This window comes from Vidua chalybeata, chromosome 32 (assembly GCF_026979565.1).
Source record: "Vidua chalybeata isolate OUT-0048 chromosome 32, bVidCha1 merged haplotype, whole genome shotgun sequence".
Classification (NCBI taxonomy): Eukaryota; Metazoa; Chordata; class Aves; order Passeriformes; family Viduidae; genus Vidua; species Vidua chalybeata.
The window spans coordinates 1,213,975-1,231,183 of NC_071561.1; the positions used below are offsets into that span (position 1 = coordinate 1,213,975).

The following is a 17,209-nucleotide window of genomic DNA, read 5'->3' on the forward strand; positions in this document are numbered from 1 at the left end:
GTCACCTGGGGGGGGTGTGACCTGCCCTAACCACACCTGTACACCCCCAGACCCTTCCATGGAGCCCTACCCCCACCAGTTCGCCACGGCGCTCTTCTCCTTCCTGTACCACCTGGCCAGCTACGACGCGGGCGGCGAGGCGCTGGTGTCGTGCGGCATGATGGAGGCGCTGCTCAAGGTGAGCTCTTCTCACCTGTGGGCGGCTCTCAGGTGCCTCGGGGACCGCCTCACCTGCCATCTGTCCCCTCGCCAGGTGATCAAGTTCCTAGGGGACGAGCAGGACCAGATCACGTTCGTCACGCGGGCGGTGCGGGTGGTGGATCTCATCACCAACCTGGACATGGCCGCCTTCCAGTCGCACAGCGGGCTGTCCATCTTCATCTACCGCCTTGAGGTGCTGCCCCCCTTCCCATGCCCTGCTTTTGGGATCCCCTGGGGTGGTTTGGGGTGCTGAGGCTCTGTCCCCCCCAGCACGAGGTGGACCTGTGCCGTCGCGAGTGTCCCTTCGTCATCAAGCCCAAAGTGCAGCGCCCGCCCGCTGCCACCCTGCCGGAGGGCGAGGACATGGAGACGGACATGGAGGGTGAGCAGAGGGGTGGGAACAGCGGTGGGAACAGCAGTGTCCCCTCCGTGTTGTCACCTGTTCCCCCTGCAATGTCACCGTCCCCCTGCAGTGACCGACGTGGCCATGGAGAGCAGCCCCGGCCCCTCGGCCGAAGCCCGGCCAGACCCAGTGCCACCAGCCCCGCCTGCCGTGCCCAGCACCAGCGCTGCCACCCCCTCCCCGCGTGGCGGTAGGTGCCTCCTGGGGCTGGGGACACGGTGGGGACAGTGGGGACTTCACTGGACTCCAATTTTTTCCCTATATGGACACCCCAATTCCTCCTATACGGATACCCAAATTTCTCCTGTAACAACACTCCAATTCCTTCCCTACGTATGCAGCCAAATTCCTCCTACGTGGACACACTGATTCCTTTTCTATATGGATGCTCTAATTCCTCTTTATGCGCACCCCAGTTTCTTTTTTATGGATGCCACAGTTCTGTCCCTATATGGACAGCCTAATTGTCTCTACATGGAGACCCCAATTCCCTCTATGTGGACACCCCAGTGTCTTGTCTTTATGGATACTCCAATTCTCTTTACATGGACACCCCAATCCCTTTTGTATATGGAGACCCCAATTCCTTTTCCGCATTTTCTTCTCTTCTTGGGGATACCCCAGTTTCCTCATGTGCCCCCCAATCCTCTCCCCGTGTCCCCCCCAGGAGTGCAGTGCATCCCCCAGCGCGCCGCTTTGCTCAAATCCATGCTGAACTTCCTCAAAAAAGCCATCCAAGACCCCGCCTTCTCCGACGGCATCCGGCACGGTGGGTGGTCCCCGATGTCCCCAGACCCCCCCGGGGGGTGGCAGGGGTGGTGGCACTGACCACGCGTGTCCCCGCAGTGATGGACGGCTCGCTGCCCACCTCGCTGAAGCACATCATCAGCAACGCCGAGTACTACGGCCCCTCGCTGTTCCTGCTGGGTGAGCCACGCCCCGGCCCCACCTGGGCAGCGCGGGGCGGGCACGGAGCGGGGACCCCGCCAGGTGCTCTACCTGCCCTCAGTGCCCCCCTCTCTCCTCCGCCGCAGCGACCGAGGTGGTGACGGTCTTCGTGTTCCAGGAGCCCTCGCTGCTGTCCTCGCTGCAGGACAACGGCCTCACCGACGTCATGCTGCACGCTCTGCTCATCAAGGACGTGAGTGGGGCTTACCTGTCCTACACCTGTCACCTTTCCTGTCCTGTACCTGTCACCTGTCTCCTTGTGTATCCCTTCATCTGCCCTCTTGCTTGTCCTCTTGCGTATCATCTCACCGACATCATGCTGCACTCTTTGCTCATCAAGGGTGTGAGTGGGGCTTACCTGTGCTACCTGTCACCTGTCCTACATCTGTCACCTTACCTGTCCTGCACCTGTCACCTATTTCTTTGTCTTTCTCTTCATCTGCTCTCTCACTGTTCCCTTGTGTATCCCCTCGCCAACGTCACGCTGCACGTGCAGGCCATGAGTGAGGTCCCTCACCTGTCCAGCACCTGTCCTCACCTCTGTCACCTCATTTGTCCTCTTGCTGTCCCATCAGCTGTGTCTGTGCTGCTCCCACACCTGTCCCATGTTGTGCACCCTCCCACACCCGCCCTGTACCTGTCACTTGTTTGTTCCATTTCCTGTTCACGCACCTGTTCCATTTCCTGTCCCTGTACTTGTCTCCTTACTTGTTTCCTCACCTGTTCCCTCGTTTCTGCCCTTGTGTTTCCCAACACCTGTTCTCTCGTGTGTCCCCTCGCCTGTCTTTGCATCTCTTCCATTTCCTGGCCTGCACCTGTTCTATGTCCCTTTTTCATTTCATGCCCTGCACCTTTTCTGTGTCCCTGTTTCATTTCATGCCCTGCACCTGTTGTCATATGTGCCCTTCACTTTTCCTCACACCTGGTTTGCACCTGTCCCATTTAGCCTTCTACACCTGCTCCAGGTCTGCCTCTCACCTGTCTGCTCACCTGTGCATTGCTTGTCCCCACACCTGTCCTGTGCCTGCTACCTGTCCTAGTGCCACACCTGCCCCAGCTCCACCCCAGACCTGCCTCCCTGCCTGCTGCTCCCCTGCCCATGCTGGTACCACACCTGCCCAGTGTCTGTCCCAGCTTTGCCCCACACCTGCCCAATGTCTGCCCCACCACCTGCCCCGCACCAGGTGTGCCCCCAGCTCCTGCCCCACACCAGGTGTGCCCCCAACTCCTGACCTGCCCCAGGTGTGGCGCAGCCCCTCACCTGCCTTGTGCATGCCCCAGGTGTGCCCCCAGCCCCTTGACCTGCCCTGTGTGTGCCCCACACCTGCCCCAGGTGTGCCATAACCCCTCACCTGCGCAGGTGCCGGCGACGCGGGAGGTGCTGGGCTCGCTGCCCAACGTGTTCAGCGCGCTGTGCCTGAACGCGCGGGGGCTGCAGAGCTTCGTGCAGTGCCAGCCCTTCGAGCGCCTCTTCAAGGTGCTGCTGTCCCCCGACTACCTGCCCGCCATGCGGCGCCGCCGCAGCTCCGACCCCCTCGGTGAGCGGGGCGTGCCGGGGGGACTGGGGGTACTGGGGGTACTGGGGGCATGGGGATACTGGGGACACACAAGGTGCTGCTGTCCCCCCGACTACCTGCCCGCCACGTGTTGGCACCACAGCTCCAACCCCCTCAGTGAGTGGGGGATACTGGGGACACTGGGGATAATGGGGACACTGGGAGTACTGGGGACAGTGGGAGTACTGGGGACACTAGGGATACTGGGGACACTGGGGGACTGGGGATACTGGGGCACTGGGGACACTGGGGATACTGGGGATACTGGGGGACTGAGGACACTGGGGATACTAGGGACACTGGGGGACTGAGGACACTGGGGATACTGGGGACACTGGGAATACTGGGGATACTGGGGACACTGGGAGTACTGGGGACACTGGGGATACTGGGGACACTGGGGGACTGGGGACACTGGGAGTACTGGGGATACTGGGGACACTGGGGGACTGAGGATACTGGGGACACTGGGGGACTGGGGACACTGAGGATACTGGGGATACTGGGGACACTGGGGGTACTGGGGACACTGGGGATACTGGGGACACTGGGGGACTGGGGACACTGGGAGTACTGGGGATACTGGGGACACTGGGGGACTGAGGATACTGGGGACACTGGGGGACTGGGGACACTGAGGATACTGGGGACACTGGGAATACTGGGGATACTGGGGACACTGGGGATATTAGGGACACTGGGGGACTGAGGACACTGGGGATAATGGGGACACTGGGAGTACTGGGGATACTGGGGACACTGGGGGACTGAGGACACTGGGGATACTGGGGACACTGGGGGACTGGGGACACTGGGAGTACTGGGGACACTGGGGGACTGAGGATACTGGGGACACTGGGGGACTGGGGACACTGGGGATACTGGGGACACTGGGAGTACTGGGGACACTGGGAATACTGGGGACACTGGGAGTACTGGGGATACTGGGGACACTGGGGGACTGGGGACACTGGGGGACTGGGGACACTGGGGATACTGGGGACACTGGGAGTACTGGGGATACTGGGGACACTGGGGGACTGAGGACACTGGGGACACTGGGAGTACTGGCGACACTGGGGACCCCACCAGCCTTTTAGCAAAAATCTTAACATTTAATAGTTCTCTTATTTTTTGGAGACATTTGTGTGTATTCTAGGCATCATCTCTTGTTTATTTAACTCCCAGAACCACTTCTGCCCCCCTCAAAACCTGCTCTGCATCCCCAAAACCTGCTCTGCCCCCCCAAAACACTCTCTGTCCCCCCCAGGTGACACAGCCTCCAACCTGGGCAGCGCCGTGGACGAGCTGATGCGGCACCAGCCCACGCTCAAGACCGACGCCACCACTGCCATCATCAAGGTGACAGCCTGGGGATGCTTGTGGGGCTTCAGGGTGCCCCAAAATCTGTCTGGCCCCCCACTAAATGCCAGTCCCTCCACAGCTGCTGGAGGAGATCTGCAGCCTGGGCCGGGACCCCAAGTACATCTGCCAGAAGCCGTCGATGCAGAAGGCGGACGGGACGGCGGCCGCGCCGCCCCCGCGCTCGCCCCACGCCGCCGAGGAGGCCTCGAGCGAGGATGAGGAGGAGGAGGAGGTGCAGGCCATGCAGAGCTTCGGGGCTGCCCAGCAGAGCGAGGCAGAGCCCAGCCAGACGTGAGCAGGACAGGGCAGGCTGGGGCAGTCTGGGGTGTCCCCAGGTCACCGTGGTGTCCCCAGGTCACTTTGGTGGCCCCAGGAATCTGTGCTCAGTGCTGGATTATGGATGGTCTGGGGTGGGAAGGATGCTGGGGGAGCTGGGGAAGGGGCTCAGCCTGGAGAAAAGGGACTGGGGGAAAATTCAGGCTGGAAATCAGCAAAAGCTTCCCAGAAAGGAAGCAGGGAGGTGTTAAAGCCAAGCCTGGATGTGACATTTGATGATGATGGGGTGGTCTCCGAGGTCTCTCCCAGCTTCATTAACTTTGATTTCGTGTCCTGGGGGGATCACACTCCCCTCACCATCCCCTCTGTGCTTGCAGCGTGGTGGGCACGGAGGAGCGCATCCCCATCCCGCTCATGGACTACATCCTCAACGTGGTGAGGCCCAGTGCCGTCCCTGGGGGGTCCCCCCTGATCCTAACCCCCCCTCGAGGGAGTTCAGAGCCCCCCTGACCCCCTTTTGTCCCAGATGAAGTTCGTGGAGTCCATCCTGAGCAACAACACCACGGATGATCACTGCCAGGAGTTCGTGGCCCAGCGGGGGCTGCGGCCGCTCGTCACCATCCTGGGGCTACCCAACCTGCCCGTGGACTTCCCCACCTCTGCAGCCTGCCAGGCCGTGGCTGGGGTCTGCAAATCCATCCTGGTACTGTTGGGGGGCTGCAAATCCATCTTGGGGGGCTGAAAACCTGTCCGAGGGGGCTGCAAATCCATCCTGGTACAGCTGGGGGCTGCACATCCATCCTGGGGGGCTGAAAATCCATCCTGGTATGGGCTTGGGGGGGTTATAATCCATCCTGGGGGGCTGAAAACCTGTCCAGGGGGGCTGCAAATCCATCCTGGTACAGCTGGGGGGCTGCACATCCATCCTGGGGGGCTGAAAATCCATCCTGGTATGGGCTTGGGGGGGTTATAATCCATCCTGGGGGGCTGAAAACCTGTCCAGGGGGGCTGCAAATCCATCCTGGTACGGCTGGGGGGCTGCAAATCCATCCTGGAGGGCTGAAAATCCATCCTGGTATGGGCTTGGGGGGGCTATAATCCATCCTGGGGGGCTGAAAACCTGTCCAGGGGGGCTGCAAATCCATGCTGGTACGGCTGGGGGGCTGAAAATCCGTCCTGGGGGGCTGAAAATCCATCCTGGTGTAGACCCTGATGACACTCTTCTCTGTCTCACTGTGTCCCCAGTCGCTGTCCCATGAGCCCAAGGTGCTCAAGGAGGGTTCAGTGACCCCGATGTCCTCTCTCTGTGTCCCCAGACTCTCTCCCACGAGCCCAAGGTGCTGCAGGAGGGGCTGGTGCAGCTGGAGGCCGTGCTGTCGGCGCTGGAGCCGCTGCACCGGCCCATCGAGGCCCCGGGGGGCTCGGTGCTGCTGCGGGAGCTGGCCGGGGCCGGGGCCGTGCCCGACGCCACGCTCTCGGCCCAGGCCACCCCCCTGCTGCACGCGCTGACCGCCGCCCACGCCTTCATCATGATGTTCGTGCACACCTGCAGGGTGGGACAGGTAACAGAGGAGGGGCTTGGGGGGGTGGGGGAGGGGGTTTGAATGGGGTTTGGGGAGGTTTGAGTGGGGTTTGGGGGATTTGAATGGGGTTTGGGGAGGTTTGAATGGGGTTTGGGGAGGTTTGAATGGGGTTTGGGGAAGTTTGAATGGGGTTTGGGGGATTTGAATGGGGTTTGGGGAGGTTTGAGTGGGGTTTGGGGAGGTTTGAATGGGGTTTGGGGAGGTTTGAGTGGGGTTTGGGGAGGTTTGAATGGGGTTTGGGGAGGTTTGAATGGGGTTTGGGGAGGTTTGAGTGGGGTTTGAGTAGGTTTGAGTGGGGTTTGGGGGATTTGAATGGGGTCTCAGGGGGTTTGAGGGGTTTGGGGAGCTTGAACGGGGTTTGAGGAGGTTTGAGTGGGGTTGGAGAGTGTTTGAGTGGGTTTGGGGGGTTTTAAAAGGGGTTTGGAAGGGGTTTGGGGGGGTTGAATGGGGTTTGGGGTCTCAGGGGGTTTTGGGGGTCCTGCTGTTCCCCCCAGAGCGAGATCAGGGCCATCTCAGTGAACCAGTGGGGGTCCCAGCTGGGGCTGAGCGTGCTGGGCAAGCTGAGCCAGCTCTACTGCTCCCTGGTGTGGGAGAGCACCGTGCTGCTGTCCCTCTGCACCCCCAACAGGTACTGGGGACACTGGGAGGGACTGGTGAGGGTTTGGGAGGCACTGGGAGGGACTGGTGAGGGTTTGGGAGGCACTGGGAGGGACTGGTGAGGGTTTGGGAGGCACTGGGAGGGACTGGTGAGGGTCTGGGAGGGACTGGTGCAGGTTTGGGGGACAGTGGGCTGAGCCAGCTGTGCTGCTTGCTGGCATGGTGCACCTCAAACAGGCACTGGGAGGGTACTGGTGAGGGTTTGGAGGCACTGGGAGGGCACTGGTGAGGGTTTGGGGGGCACTGGGGGGACACCAGGCTGAGCCAGCTGTGCTGCTCTCTGTGCCTCTACCCCCATAACAGGTTACTGGTGGGCACTGGGAGGTACTGGGGGGGCTCTGCGGTACCCAGGAGGTGCCCCCAGCCCCGTGACTCCCCCTGTGCCCCCCCAGCCTCCCCCCAGGCTGTGAGTTTGGCCAGGCTGACATGCAGAAACTCGTGCCCAAGGAGGAGAAAACGGCCCCCAGCCCCCCCCAGGGCGGCCGCAGGGCAGGTAGGGCTGGGGGAGGCCTGGGGGGCATTTTTGGGGGTGTTGGGGGGATTTATAGGGGTTTGGGGGGGGGGCTTTATGTGGATTTTGGGGGTATTTATGGGGTATTCATGGGGGTTTTGGCAGGTTTGGGGAGGGTTTGGGGGAATTTATGGGAGTTTTGGGGATGCTTTATTGGGGGTTGGAGGGGCTTTATGTGGATTTTGGGGGGTTTATGGGAGTTGGGGGGTTGGGGAGGGTCTCTGGGGTAGGCTGGATTTGGGGGAGTCTTGGAAAGGTTTTTGGGGGGGGTCTCTGTGGGGAAGGGGGGTCTTTGTGGGGCAGGTCAGTTTTGGGGGGGGTCTCTGTAGGAAAGGTCAGTTTTGGGGGTCTCTGTGGATCTCTCACCCCTCTCCCCCACAGAGGGCGAGGTGGAGGGCCCAGGCCCTGCGGGGGGGGTGGGCAGTGACCCCCCCCCGGCCCAGGGGCTGCTGGAGGGGATGGGGCTGGAGGGGGAGCCCCTGGCCCCCATGGAGACGGACGAGCCCAGCGCCAGCGACCCCAAAGCCAAGGCCAAGATCACCCCAGCCATGGCCGCCCGCATCAAACAGATCAAACCCCTGCTCTCCGGTGAGAGGGGGCCCAAAAACGGGGTGAGGGGCTCCAGGAATGGGTCAGGGGGCTCCAGAAATAGCTTGGGAGACCCTAAAACCGGGTTAGGGGTCCTCTAAAACAGCTCAAGGGATCCCAGGGATCTCACCTGTGTCCCCCCCCCACGTCTCACCCCTGTGTCCCCCCCGAGGCTCTCACCCCTGAGCTCTCCTGTGTGCCCCCCCGTCCCCTGTGTCCCCTCGAGGGTCTCACCCCACGTTCCCCGCGTCCCTCTGTCCCCACCCGGGCTCTCAGTGTCCCCCGTGTCCCCGCAGCCTCGTCGCGGCTGGGCCGGGCGCTGGCCGAGCTCTTTGGGCTGCTGGTCAAGCTGTGCGTGGGCTCCCCGGTGCGGCAGCGCCGCAGCCACCACGCGGCCGCCGCCGCCCCCGCGCCCACCGCGGCCGCCCGCGCCACGGCCTCGGCGCTGACCCGCCTGCTGACCAAGGGGCTGAGCTGGCAACCGCCCCCCTACACCCCCACGCCACGGTTCCGGTCAGTGACCACGGGGAGGGATGGGATGGGATGGGATGGGATGGATGGGATGGGATGGGATGGGATGGGATGGGATGGGATGGGATGGGATGGGAAATGATGGGATGGGATGGGATTGGGAGCAGGGGAGGGAAAGGGAATGGGAATGGGAACAGGGATGGGAATTGGAACTGGGATGGGAATGGGAATAGAGACACTCATAGGAATGGGATGGGAACGATGGGATGAGATGGGAAGGGAATGATGGGATGGGATGGGATGGGAAATGATGGGATGGGAAATGATGGGATGGGATGGGATGGGAAATGATGGGGTGGGATGGGATTGGGAGCAGGGGAGGGAAAGGGAATGGGAACGGGAACAGGGATGGGAATTGGAACTGGGATGGGAATGGGAATAGAGACACTCATAGGAATGGGATGGGAAGGATGGGATGGGATGGGAAGGATGGGATGGGAACGATGGGATGGGATGAGATGGGAAGGGAATGATGGGATGGGATGGGAACGATGGGAACGATGGGATGGGATGAGATGGGAATAATGGGATGGGATGGGAACGATGGGATGGGATGAGATGGGAATAATGGGATGGGATGGGATGGGAACGATGGGATGGGATGGAAATGATGGGATGGGATGGGATTGGGAGCAGGGGAGGGAGAGGGAATGGGAACGGGAACAGGGATGGGAATTGGAACTGGGATGGGAATGGGAATAGAGACGCTCATAGGAATGGGAATGGGAGCAGGATTGGAAATGGGAGAGGAAATAGGAACAGGGATGGGAATGAGGATGGGAATGGGCAGGGCTGGGAATAGGGCAGGGGTGAGGCTGGGACAGGAGGGGCTGGGAATGGGAATGGAGCAGGGTACGGGAGAGGGGTGGGGCTGAGGAGAGGGGTGGGGCTGGGGTGACAGGGACAAACCAGGGACAGGGACGGGTCTGCCACGTCCAGGGGCCGGAGCTCGGGCAGTGCCCGTGGTCAGTGCCCGGTGCCGTGCCCAGCACTGACCCCCCCCGTGCCCCCAGGCTGACGTTCTTCATCTGCTCGGTGGGGTTCACGTCGCCCATGCTGTTCGACGAGCGCAAGTTCCCCTATCACCTCATGCTGCAGAAATTCCTCTGCTCTGGCGGCCACAACGCCCTCTTCGAGTGAGCTGGACACTGACCCCGGACACTGACTGGACATTGACCCCGGACACTGACTGGACATTGACCCCGGACACCGACCAGACACTGACCCCGGACACCGGCTGGACACTGACCCCGGACACCGGCTGGACACTGACCCCGGACACCGGCTGGACACTGACCCCGGACACCGGCTGGACACTGACCCCGGACACTGACAGGACACTGACCACAGACACCGACCAGACACTGACCGGACACTGACCCCTGACACCAACCAGACACTGACCATGGACACTGACCACAGACACCGACTGGACACTGACCACAGGCACTGACCGCTGACACTGGACACTGACCAGACACTGACCAGACACTGATAACAGACATGCACCACGGACACTGACCAGGCACTGACTATGGACACTAGGCATTGAGCTTGGACACTGACCATGGACACTGACCAGACACTGCCTGGACACCGTACACTGACCATGGACACTGGACACTGACAAACACTGCCTGGACACTGACCAGACACTGACTGGGCACTGGATACTGACCACGGACGCAGACCAATGCCCCTGGACACTGATGCTGGGACACTGACACCTACCCTGGACACGGACACTGTCCCTGGACACGGACACTACCCCAGGACACTGCCCTTGCCCCTGGACACTAACCCCTCCAACTCCCTTCCCATGGGTGGGGGGATGCTCCCATGACCTCAGGGTCTCTCCCAGCACCTCCCAGGACCTTTAACTGGTCACTCCTATGACCTCGGGGTCCCTCCCAACACCCCAAATCCCTTTCCTCCCTCCAGGACCTTTAACTGGGCGCTGTCCATGGGGGGCAAGGTGCCGGTTGGGGAGGGTCTGGAGCACCCCGACCTGCCGGATGGTACCGGCGAGTTCCTGGACGCGTGGCTGATGCTGGTGGAGAAGATGGTGAACCCCAGCACGGTGCTGGAGTCCCCCCACGCGCTGCCCGCCAAGGCCCCCCCACACGGACACCCCCCCTTCAGCGCCCTGCGCTTCCTCGTGGTCACCCAGAAGGTGGGCAGGGGGAAAAATGGGGTTTGGGGGGGAAAAATGAGGCTTGTGGGGGGGAAATGGGGGTTTGGGGAGGGTGAAATGGGGCTGGAGGGGGAAGAATGGGGTTTGTGGGGGGAAAAATGGGTTTTGGGGAGGGAAATGGAGTTTGGGGGAGGAAAAATGGGGTTTGGTGGGGGGAAATGGGGTTTGGGATGGGAGGAATGGGGTTTGGGGAAGGCAGTGGGGTTTGGTGGGGGGGAAACCCCATTCCCCCCGCCAAAATTCATGTCCCCGCCCACCCCCACTGTGTCCCCACCACGTCTCCACCTCCTGCCTTGTCCCCGCCGTGTCCCCACCGTGTCCCCAGGCCGCGTTCGCCTGCATCAAGCAGCTGTGGCAGCGGCGGCCGCTGAAGGTGTACGGTGGCCGCATGGCCGAGTCCATGCTGGCCATCCTGTGCCACATCCTGCGGGCCGAGCCGCTGCTGCGCGAGCGCCTGGGCCGCGAGCGAGAGGGGCCCGCGCCCGACGAGCCCGGGGGCGACGAGGGGGGAGCCCGCAGGGAGCCCCACGTCAACCAGCAGCAGCTGCAGCAGGTACGGGGATGGCACGTGGTGGAGGAGCTCAAAAACTGAGGGGTGGGATGAAAAAAAATGGGGGTGGCAGGTTAAAAACTGGGGGATTGGGAGGGAAAAATGGGGGGGAGGGGAAAATGGGGGGGAGGGAAAAATGGGGGGTGGGAGGTCCCTTCAAATCTTCTTCAAACCCCTCCCTGTACCCCCAAATCCCTCCCTGTGTCCCCCAAATCCGTCGCTGACTCTGACCCCTGCCTGTGCCCCCCTAAACCCTTCCTTGTGCCATCTCCTCCCCCTCTTCATGCCCCCAAAATCCCCCCAAACCCTCTCCCAGTGCTCCCCAAATCTTCCCAAATCCTTCCTCGTGCCCCCAAAATCCCCTCAAACCCATCCCTGTGTCCCCCAAACCCCTCCCCGTGCCCCCCAAATCCTCCCAACCCTCTTCTTGTGCCCCCAAATCTCCCCTAAACCCTTTCCTGTGCCCCCCTGACCTCTCTGTGTGCCCCCCCCCAGCTGATGGACATGGGTTTCTCGCGGGAGCACGCCATGGAGGCGCTGCTCAACACCAACACCATGGAGCAGGCCACGGAGTACCTGCTCACCCACCCGCCCCCGCTCATGGGGGGCTCAGCACGGGTCAGTGGGGGCTTGGGGGGCTGGGGGGGGCACGATGGGGGGGCCTGGAGCAGGGGCAAGGGGAAATGGGGAGGTTTGGGGAGCACAGGGAGGGGTTTGGGGGGTTCCTGCATTGGGGAAAGGGGAAATGGGGGAGTTTGGGGGGTATCGGGAGAGGTTTGGGGGGCTCAGCACAGGTCAGTGGGGGGGTTGGGGGGTCCTGGAGCAGGGGAAAGGGAAATAGGGGGGATTTGAGGGGTTTTGGGGTGGTTTTGGAGGGATCCCGAGGGGTTTTAGGGAGTCCTGAATGGTTTAGGGTGGGTTCTAGGGAATTTTGGGTGGTTGGGGGTTTTTGTGGGTCCAGAGTGTTTCAGTGTTGGGGTTCCTGGGGGCTTTTAGGATGGTTGGGGGGGGGTCCTCAGGGGTTTTGGGTGTTTTGGGGGTTCTGGTGGATTTTGGGGTGCTCTGGGGGGGTATTTTGGGGTGCTCTGGGGGTCGCCGCAGCCCCTGACGCTGCCCCCCAGGACCTGAGCATGTCGGAGGAGGATCAGATGATGAGAGCCATCGCCATGTCCCTGGGCCAGGACATCCCCATGGAGCAGCGTGCTGAGTCCCCTGAGGTGGGACCCCACAAAAACCCCATTTCCTGTCCCAAAACCCCCATTTCCCATCCCAAATCCTTGTTTCCTATACCAAAACTCCCATTTTACATCCTCCAAACTCCATTTCCCTGCCCCACACCCCCATTTCTCCCCAAAAACCCCCATTTCTCCCCCGTTTCCCTGCCCCAAACCCTGATTTCCCTGCCTCACACGCCATTTCCCTTCCCAAAACCCTGATTTCTCCCCCATTTCTGTGCCCCAAACCCCAATTTCTCCCCCATTTCCCTGCCCCAAACCCCAATTTCTCCCCCCAGACCCTCATTTCTCCCCCATTTCCCTGCCCTAAACCCCAATTTCTCCCCCAAGACCCTCATTTCTCCCCCCTTTCCCTACCCCAAACCCCAATTTCTCCCCTCCTCACCCCATTTCACCCCCATTTCTTTGCCCCAAACCCCATTTCCCTGCCCCAAACCCCAATTTCTCCCCGCAAAGCCCCCTCCTCACCCCATTTACCCCCCCAGGAGGCCGCGTGCCGCAAGGAGGAGGAGGAGCGGCGGGCGCGGGAGCGGCAGGAGGAGGAGGAGGCCAAGTGCCTGGAGAAGTTCGAGGGGGCCGAGCCGCTGGAGGCGGCCGAGCTCGGGGCCTTCACGGACTCGATGCTGCCGGGCTGCTCGCAGCTGCTGGACGAGCTGCCGGACACCGTGTACCGCGTCTGCGACCTGCTGATGACGGCCGTGCGCCGCAACGGCCCGGCCTACCGGGACAGCGTGCTCAAACAGGTGGTGCAGCAGGTATGGAGCCTTAAACCCAGCCTAAACCCAGCCTAAACCTGCCCCAAACCTGCCCCAAACCTGTCCCAAACCCACCCTGAGACCCCTGAACCAATGATGGCTGTGCACCACAACGGCCCGGCCTGCCAGGGCTCAGTGCTCAAACAGGGGGTGCAGCAGGTACGGAGCCCTAAACCCAGCCTAAACCTGCCCCGAACCTGTCCCAAACCCACCCTGAGACCCCTGACCCCAATGATGGCTGTGCACCACAACGGCCTGGCCTGCCAGGGCTCAGTGCTCAAACAGGGGGTGCAGCAGGTACAGAGCCCTAAACCCAGCCTAAACCTGCCCCAAACCTGCCCCAAACCCACCCTGAGACCCCTGACCCAATGATGGCTGTGCACCACAATGGCCTGGCCTGCCAGGGCTCAGTGTTCAAACAGGGGGTGCAGCAGGTACGGAGCCCTAAACCCAGCCTAAACCTGCCCCGAACCTGTCCCAAACCCACCCTGAGACCCCTGACCCCAATGATGGCTGTGCACCACAATGGCCTGGCCTGCCAGGGCTCAGTGCTCAAACAGGGGGTGCAGCAGGTACAGAGCCCTAAACCCAGCCTAAACCTGCCCCAAACCTGCCCCAAACCCACCCTGAGACCCCTGACCCAATGATGGCTGTGCACCACAATGGCCTGGCCTGCCAGGGCTCAGTGTTCAAACAGGGGGTGCAGCAGGTATGGAGCCTTAAACCCAGCCTAAACCCAGCCTAAACCTGCCCCAAACCTGCCCCAAACCCACCCTGAGACCCCTGAACCAATGATGGCTGTACACCACAATGGCCTGGCCTGCTGGGGCTCAAGCTCAAACAGGGGGTGCAGCAGGTATGGAGCCTTAAACCCAGCCTAAACCTGCCCCAAACCCACCCTGAACCAGCCCTGAGACCCCCTGAACCCCCAGGTGTGCCAGGTGCCCCACTGACCCCTGACCACTCTGACCCTCACTGACCACCCTGACCCTCACTGACCCCCCCTAAATCCCACTGACCAACTAACCTCACTGACCCTTAGTGACCCCTGACCCCACTGACCACCCTGACCCCCAGTGACCCCTGACCCCACTGACCCCCAGGTGTGGGAGGCGGCCGATGTCCTGATCAAGGCGGCCGTGCCGCTGACCACCAGCGACACCAAGACCGTGTCGGAGTGGATCAGCCAAATGGCCACCCTGCCCCAGGCCTCCAACCTGGCCACGCGCATCCTGCTGCTCACCCTGCTCTTCGAGGTACCCCAAAACCGGGGAGGACCCCAAAAAATGGGGATGGGGGGGATGACCTAAAACTTTAGGTGGGATCCCAAAACCTGGGAGAACCCCAAAACCTGGGAGAACCCCAGAACCTGGAGAGCGACCCCAAAACTTGGGGGGACACAGCAAAACCTGGGAGGGAGCCCAAAACCTAGAAGGGACAGCCCAAAACCTGGGGGAGGCACCCTAAAACTTGGGGGGAGCACCCCAGGGTCCCTGGGCCTCACAAAACGTGCTGGGTGTTTCCTGGAGGTGGCTCGTTTTTCCAAAAATCCTGAGGTTTGGGGTTGTTTTGGGGAGTTTTGAGGGTATTTTGGGGGTGTGTGGGATGTTTTTGGGGGAATCTGATGTTTTTGGGGTGCCCCAGGAGCTGAAGCACCCCACGGTGGGGTCCGGCTTGCGTGCTGGTTTGGGGCTGTTTCTGTGGATATTTCGGGGCTGTTTCTGGATATTTTGGTCAGGGTTTTGGGGGTGTTTCGGTGGATATTTCGGGGTGCTGATGTTTTTGGGGCATCCCCAATCCCCCCAGGAGCTGAAGCTGCCCTGCGCCCGCGTGGTGGAGTCCAGCTGCGTGCTGGACGTGCTGATCAAGCTGCTGGAGGTGGTGCAGCCCTGCCTGCAGGCTGCCAAGGAGCACAAGGAGGTGCAGACCCCCAAGTAAGGAGTGACCCCTCACAGACTCCTCAGAACGCCCCCAAAACCCCCCCGGGATGCTCTCACCGCTCTTTTGCCCCCCCCAAAAAAGGTGGATCACCCCTGTGCTGCTGCTGATCGATTTCTACGAGAAGACGGCCGTGTCCTCCAAGCGCCGCGCGCAGATGAACAAGGTGGGGGGGCTGGGGGCAATTTGGGGGGTCCTGGGGGGGGCTGGGAAGGGACATGGGGGGCTTCTGGGGACACACAATGGGGCTGGGATAGGGGTGGAGCAGCCAGGGTGACACAGTGGGGGACACGGGGTGACACACAGGGTCCTGGGGAGGGGCCTCGGGGTCCTGGGGGACACAGGGGGTGACACAGGGGGTGGCACACAGAACCCTGGGTGACACAGGGGGTGGCACACAGAGTTCTGGGGGACACAGGGGGTGGCACACAGAACCCTGGGTGACACAGGGGGTGGCACACAGAGTTCTGGGGGACACAGGGGGTGGCACACAGAACCCTGGGGGACACAGGGGGTGACACACAGAGTTCTGGGGGACACGGGGTGGCACACAGAACCCTGGGTGACACAGGGGGCGGCACACAGAGTTCTGGGGGACACAGGGGGTGGCACATGGAACCCTGGGGGACACAGGGGGCGGCACACAGAGTTCTGGGGGACACAGGGGGTGACATGCAGGGTCTGGGGTGACACATGAGGTCCTGGAGAACACACAGCGTCCCTGCGATGGGGACGGCGACCTCACCACCCCGCCACACCCAGTGCCACCCCAAGCAGGGCTTGGGGGGCACACGAGGAGCTCCAGGCTGCTGACCCCCCCTCTCCCCACGTACCCCCCCCCAGTACCTGCAGGCCACTGGGAACAACTGGCGCTGGTTCGACGACCGCTCGGGCCGCTGGTGCAGCTACAGCGCCAGCAACAACAGCACCATCGACGCGGCCTGGCGGGCCGGAGAGCCCAGCGTGCGCTTCACGGCCGGCCGGCGGCGCTACACCGTGCAGTTCACCACCATGGTGCAGGTGAGGGGCTGGGCACGGGCTGGGGGCCAGGAGACACAGCCCTGGGGCATGAGGACATGGTCCAGGGGCACTGGGGCATGCCCTGGGGTCAGCCAGGGCACGGGGACACAGCCGCAGGGCAGGGGGACGCAGTGCTGCGCCGTGCAGTTCACCACCGTGGTGAAGGTGACGGGCTGGGGACAGGGCTGGGGACAGGGGACATGGCCCAGGGGCTGTGGGGACACAGCCCTGGGGCACTGGGACATGCCCTGGGGTCAGCCAGGGCACGGGGACACAGCCGCAGGGCAGGGGGACGCAGTGCTGCGCCGTGCAGTTCACCACCGTGGTGAAGGTGACGGGCTGGGGACAGGGCTGGGGGGCATGGGGACACGGCCTGGGGTCAACCAGGGCAGGGGGGCACCCCCCTAAAGGTAGGGGACAGTCCCCTGGGGCCATCCAGTACAGGGGAACACAGCCCCAGTGTCACCCACTGCAGGGGACACCCCACTGGTGTCACCTCGTGGGACTGGGGAATCCCCCCATGCCAGAGGGACACCCCTGGTGTCACCCCATGGGGAGGGGCCCCAGTGTCACCCCTGTTCCCCCCGGTGTCCCCAGGTGAACGAGGAGACCGGGAACCGGCGCCCGGTGATGCTGACGCTGCTGAGACCCCCCCGCGCCGGGAAGGGCCGCGACGAGGGGGGGACCGAGGACCCCGAGGGGAAGAGCAAGGACGAGACCCCTGGTATGGGGCTGGGGGGGCTGAGGGGTTTTGGGGAGGGTCTGAGGGGTTTGGGGGGGTTTTGCAGGGAGTCTGAGGGGTTATGGGGGATCTGAGGGGTTTTGGGGGAGTGTGGGGGGTCATGAGAGGGTCAAAATGGTCATGGCAGGTCATAGAGGCCATGGGGGGGTCACAGAG

At 62.4% G+C, this 17,209-nt stretch overlaps 1 protein-coding gene across 1 annotated transcript in view; it reads left to right on the forward strand.

Moving 5' to 3' along the window:
* Positions 1 to 17,209, forward strand: part of HUWE1 (HECT, UBA and WWE domain containing E3 ubiquitin protein ligase 1) — a 52,047-nt gene that overhangs the window by 6,549 nt on the left and 28,289 nt on the right. Inside the window, 28 exon segments of the mRNA XM_053968104.1 lie at positions 51 to 178; positions 254 to 394; positions 472 to 583; positions 675 to 794; positions 1,272 to 1,373; positions 1,451 to 1,531; positions 1,639 to 1,745; positions 2,913 to 3,090; positions 4,379 to 4,470; positions 4,553 to 4,764; positions 5,127 to 5,184; positions 5,276 to 5,452; positions 6,066 to 6,311; positions 6,827 to 6,960; positions 7,382 to 7,482; positions 7,882 to 8,088; positions 8,385 to 8,601; positions 9,633 to 9,755; positions 10,561 to 10,792; positions 11,139 to 11,366; positions 11,859 to 11,981; positions 12,485 to 12,580; positions 13,084 to 13,353; positions 14,457 to 14,609; positions 15,160 to 15,287; positions 15,376 to 15,457; positions 16,135 to 16,311; positions 16,909 to 17,035. Coding sequence (XP_053824079.1) covers positions 51 to 178; positions 254 to 394; positions 472 to 583; positions 675 to 794; positions 1,272 to 1,373; positions 1,451 to 1,531; positions 1,639 to 1,745; positions 2,913 to 3,090; positions 4,379 to 4,470; positions 4,553 to 4,764; positions 5,127 to 5,184; positions 5,276 to 5,452; positions 6,066 to 6,311; positions 6,827 to 6,960; positions 7,382 to 7,482; positions 7,882 to 8,088; positions 8,385 to 8,601; positions 9,633 to 9,755; positions 10,561 to 10,792; positions 11,139 to 11,366; positions 11,859 to 11,981; positions 12,485 to 12,580; positions 13,084 to 13,353; positions 14,457 to 14,609; positions 15,160 to 15,287; positions 15,376 to 15,457; positions 16,135 to 16,311; positions 16,909 to 17,035 — 4,152 coding nt within the window.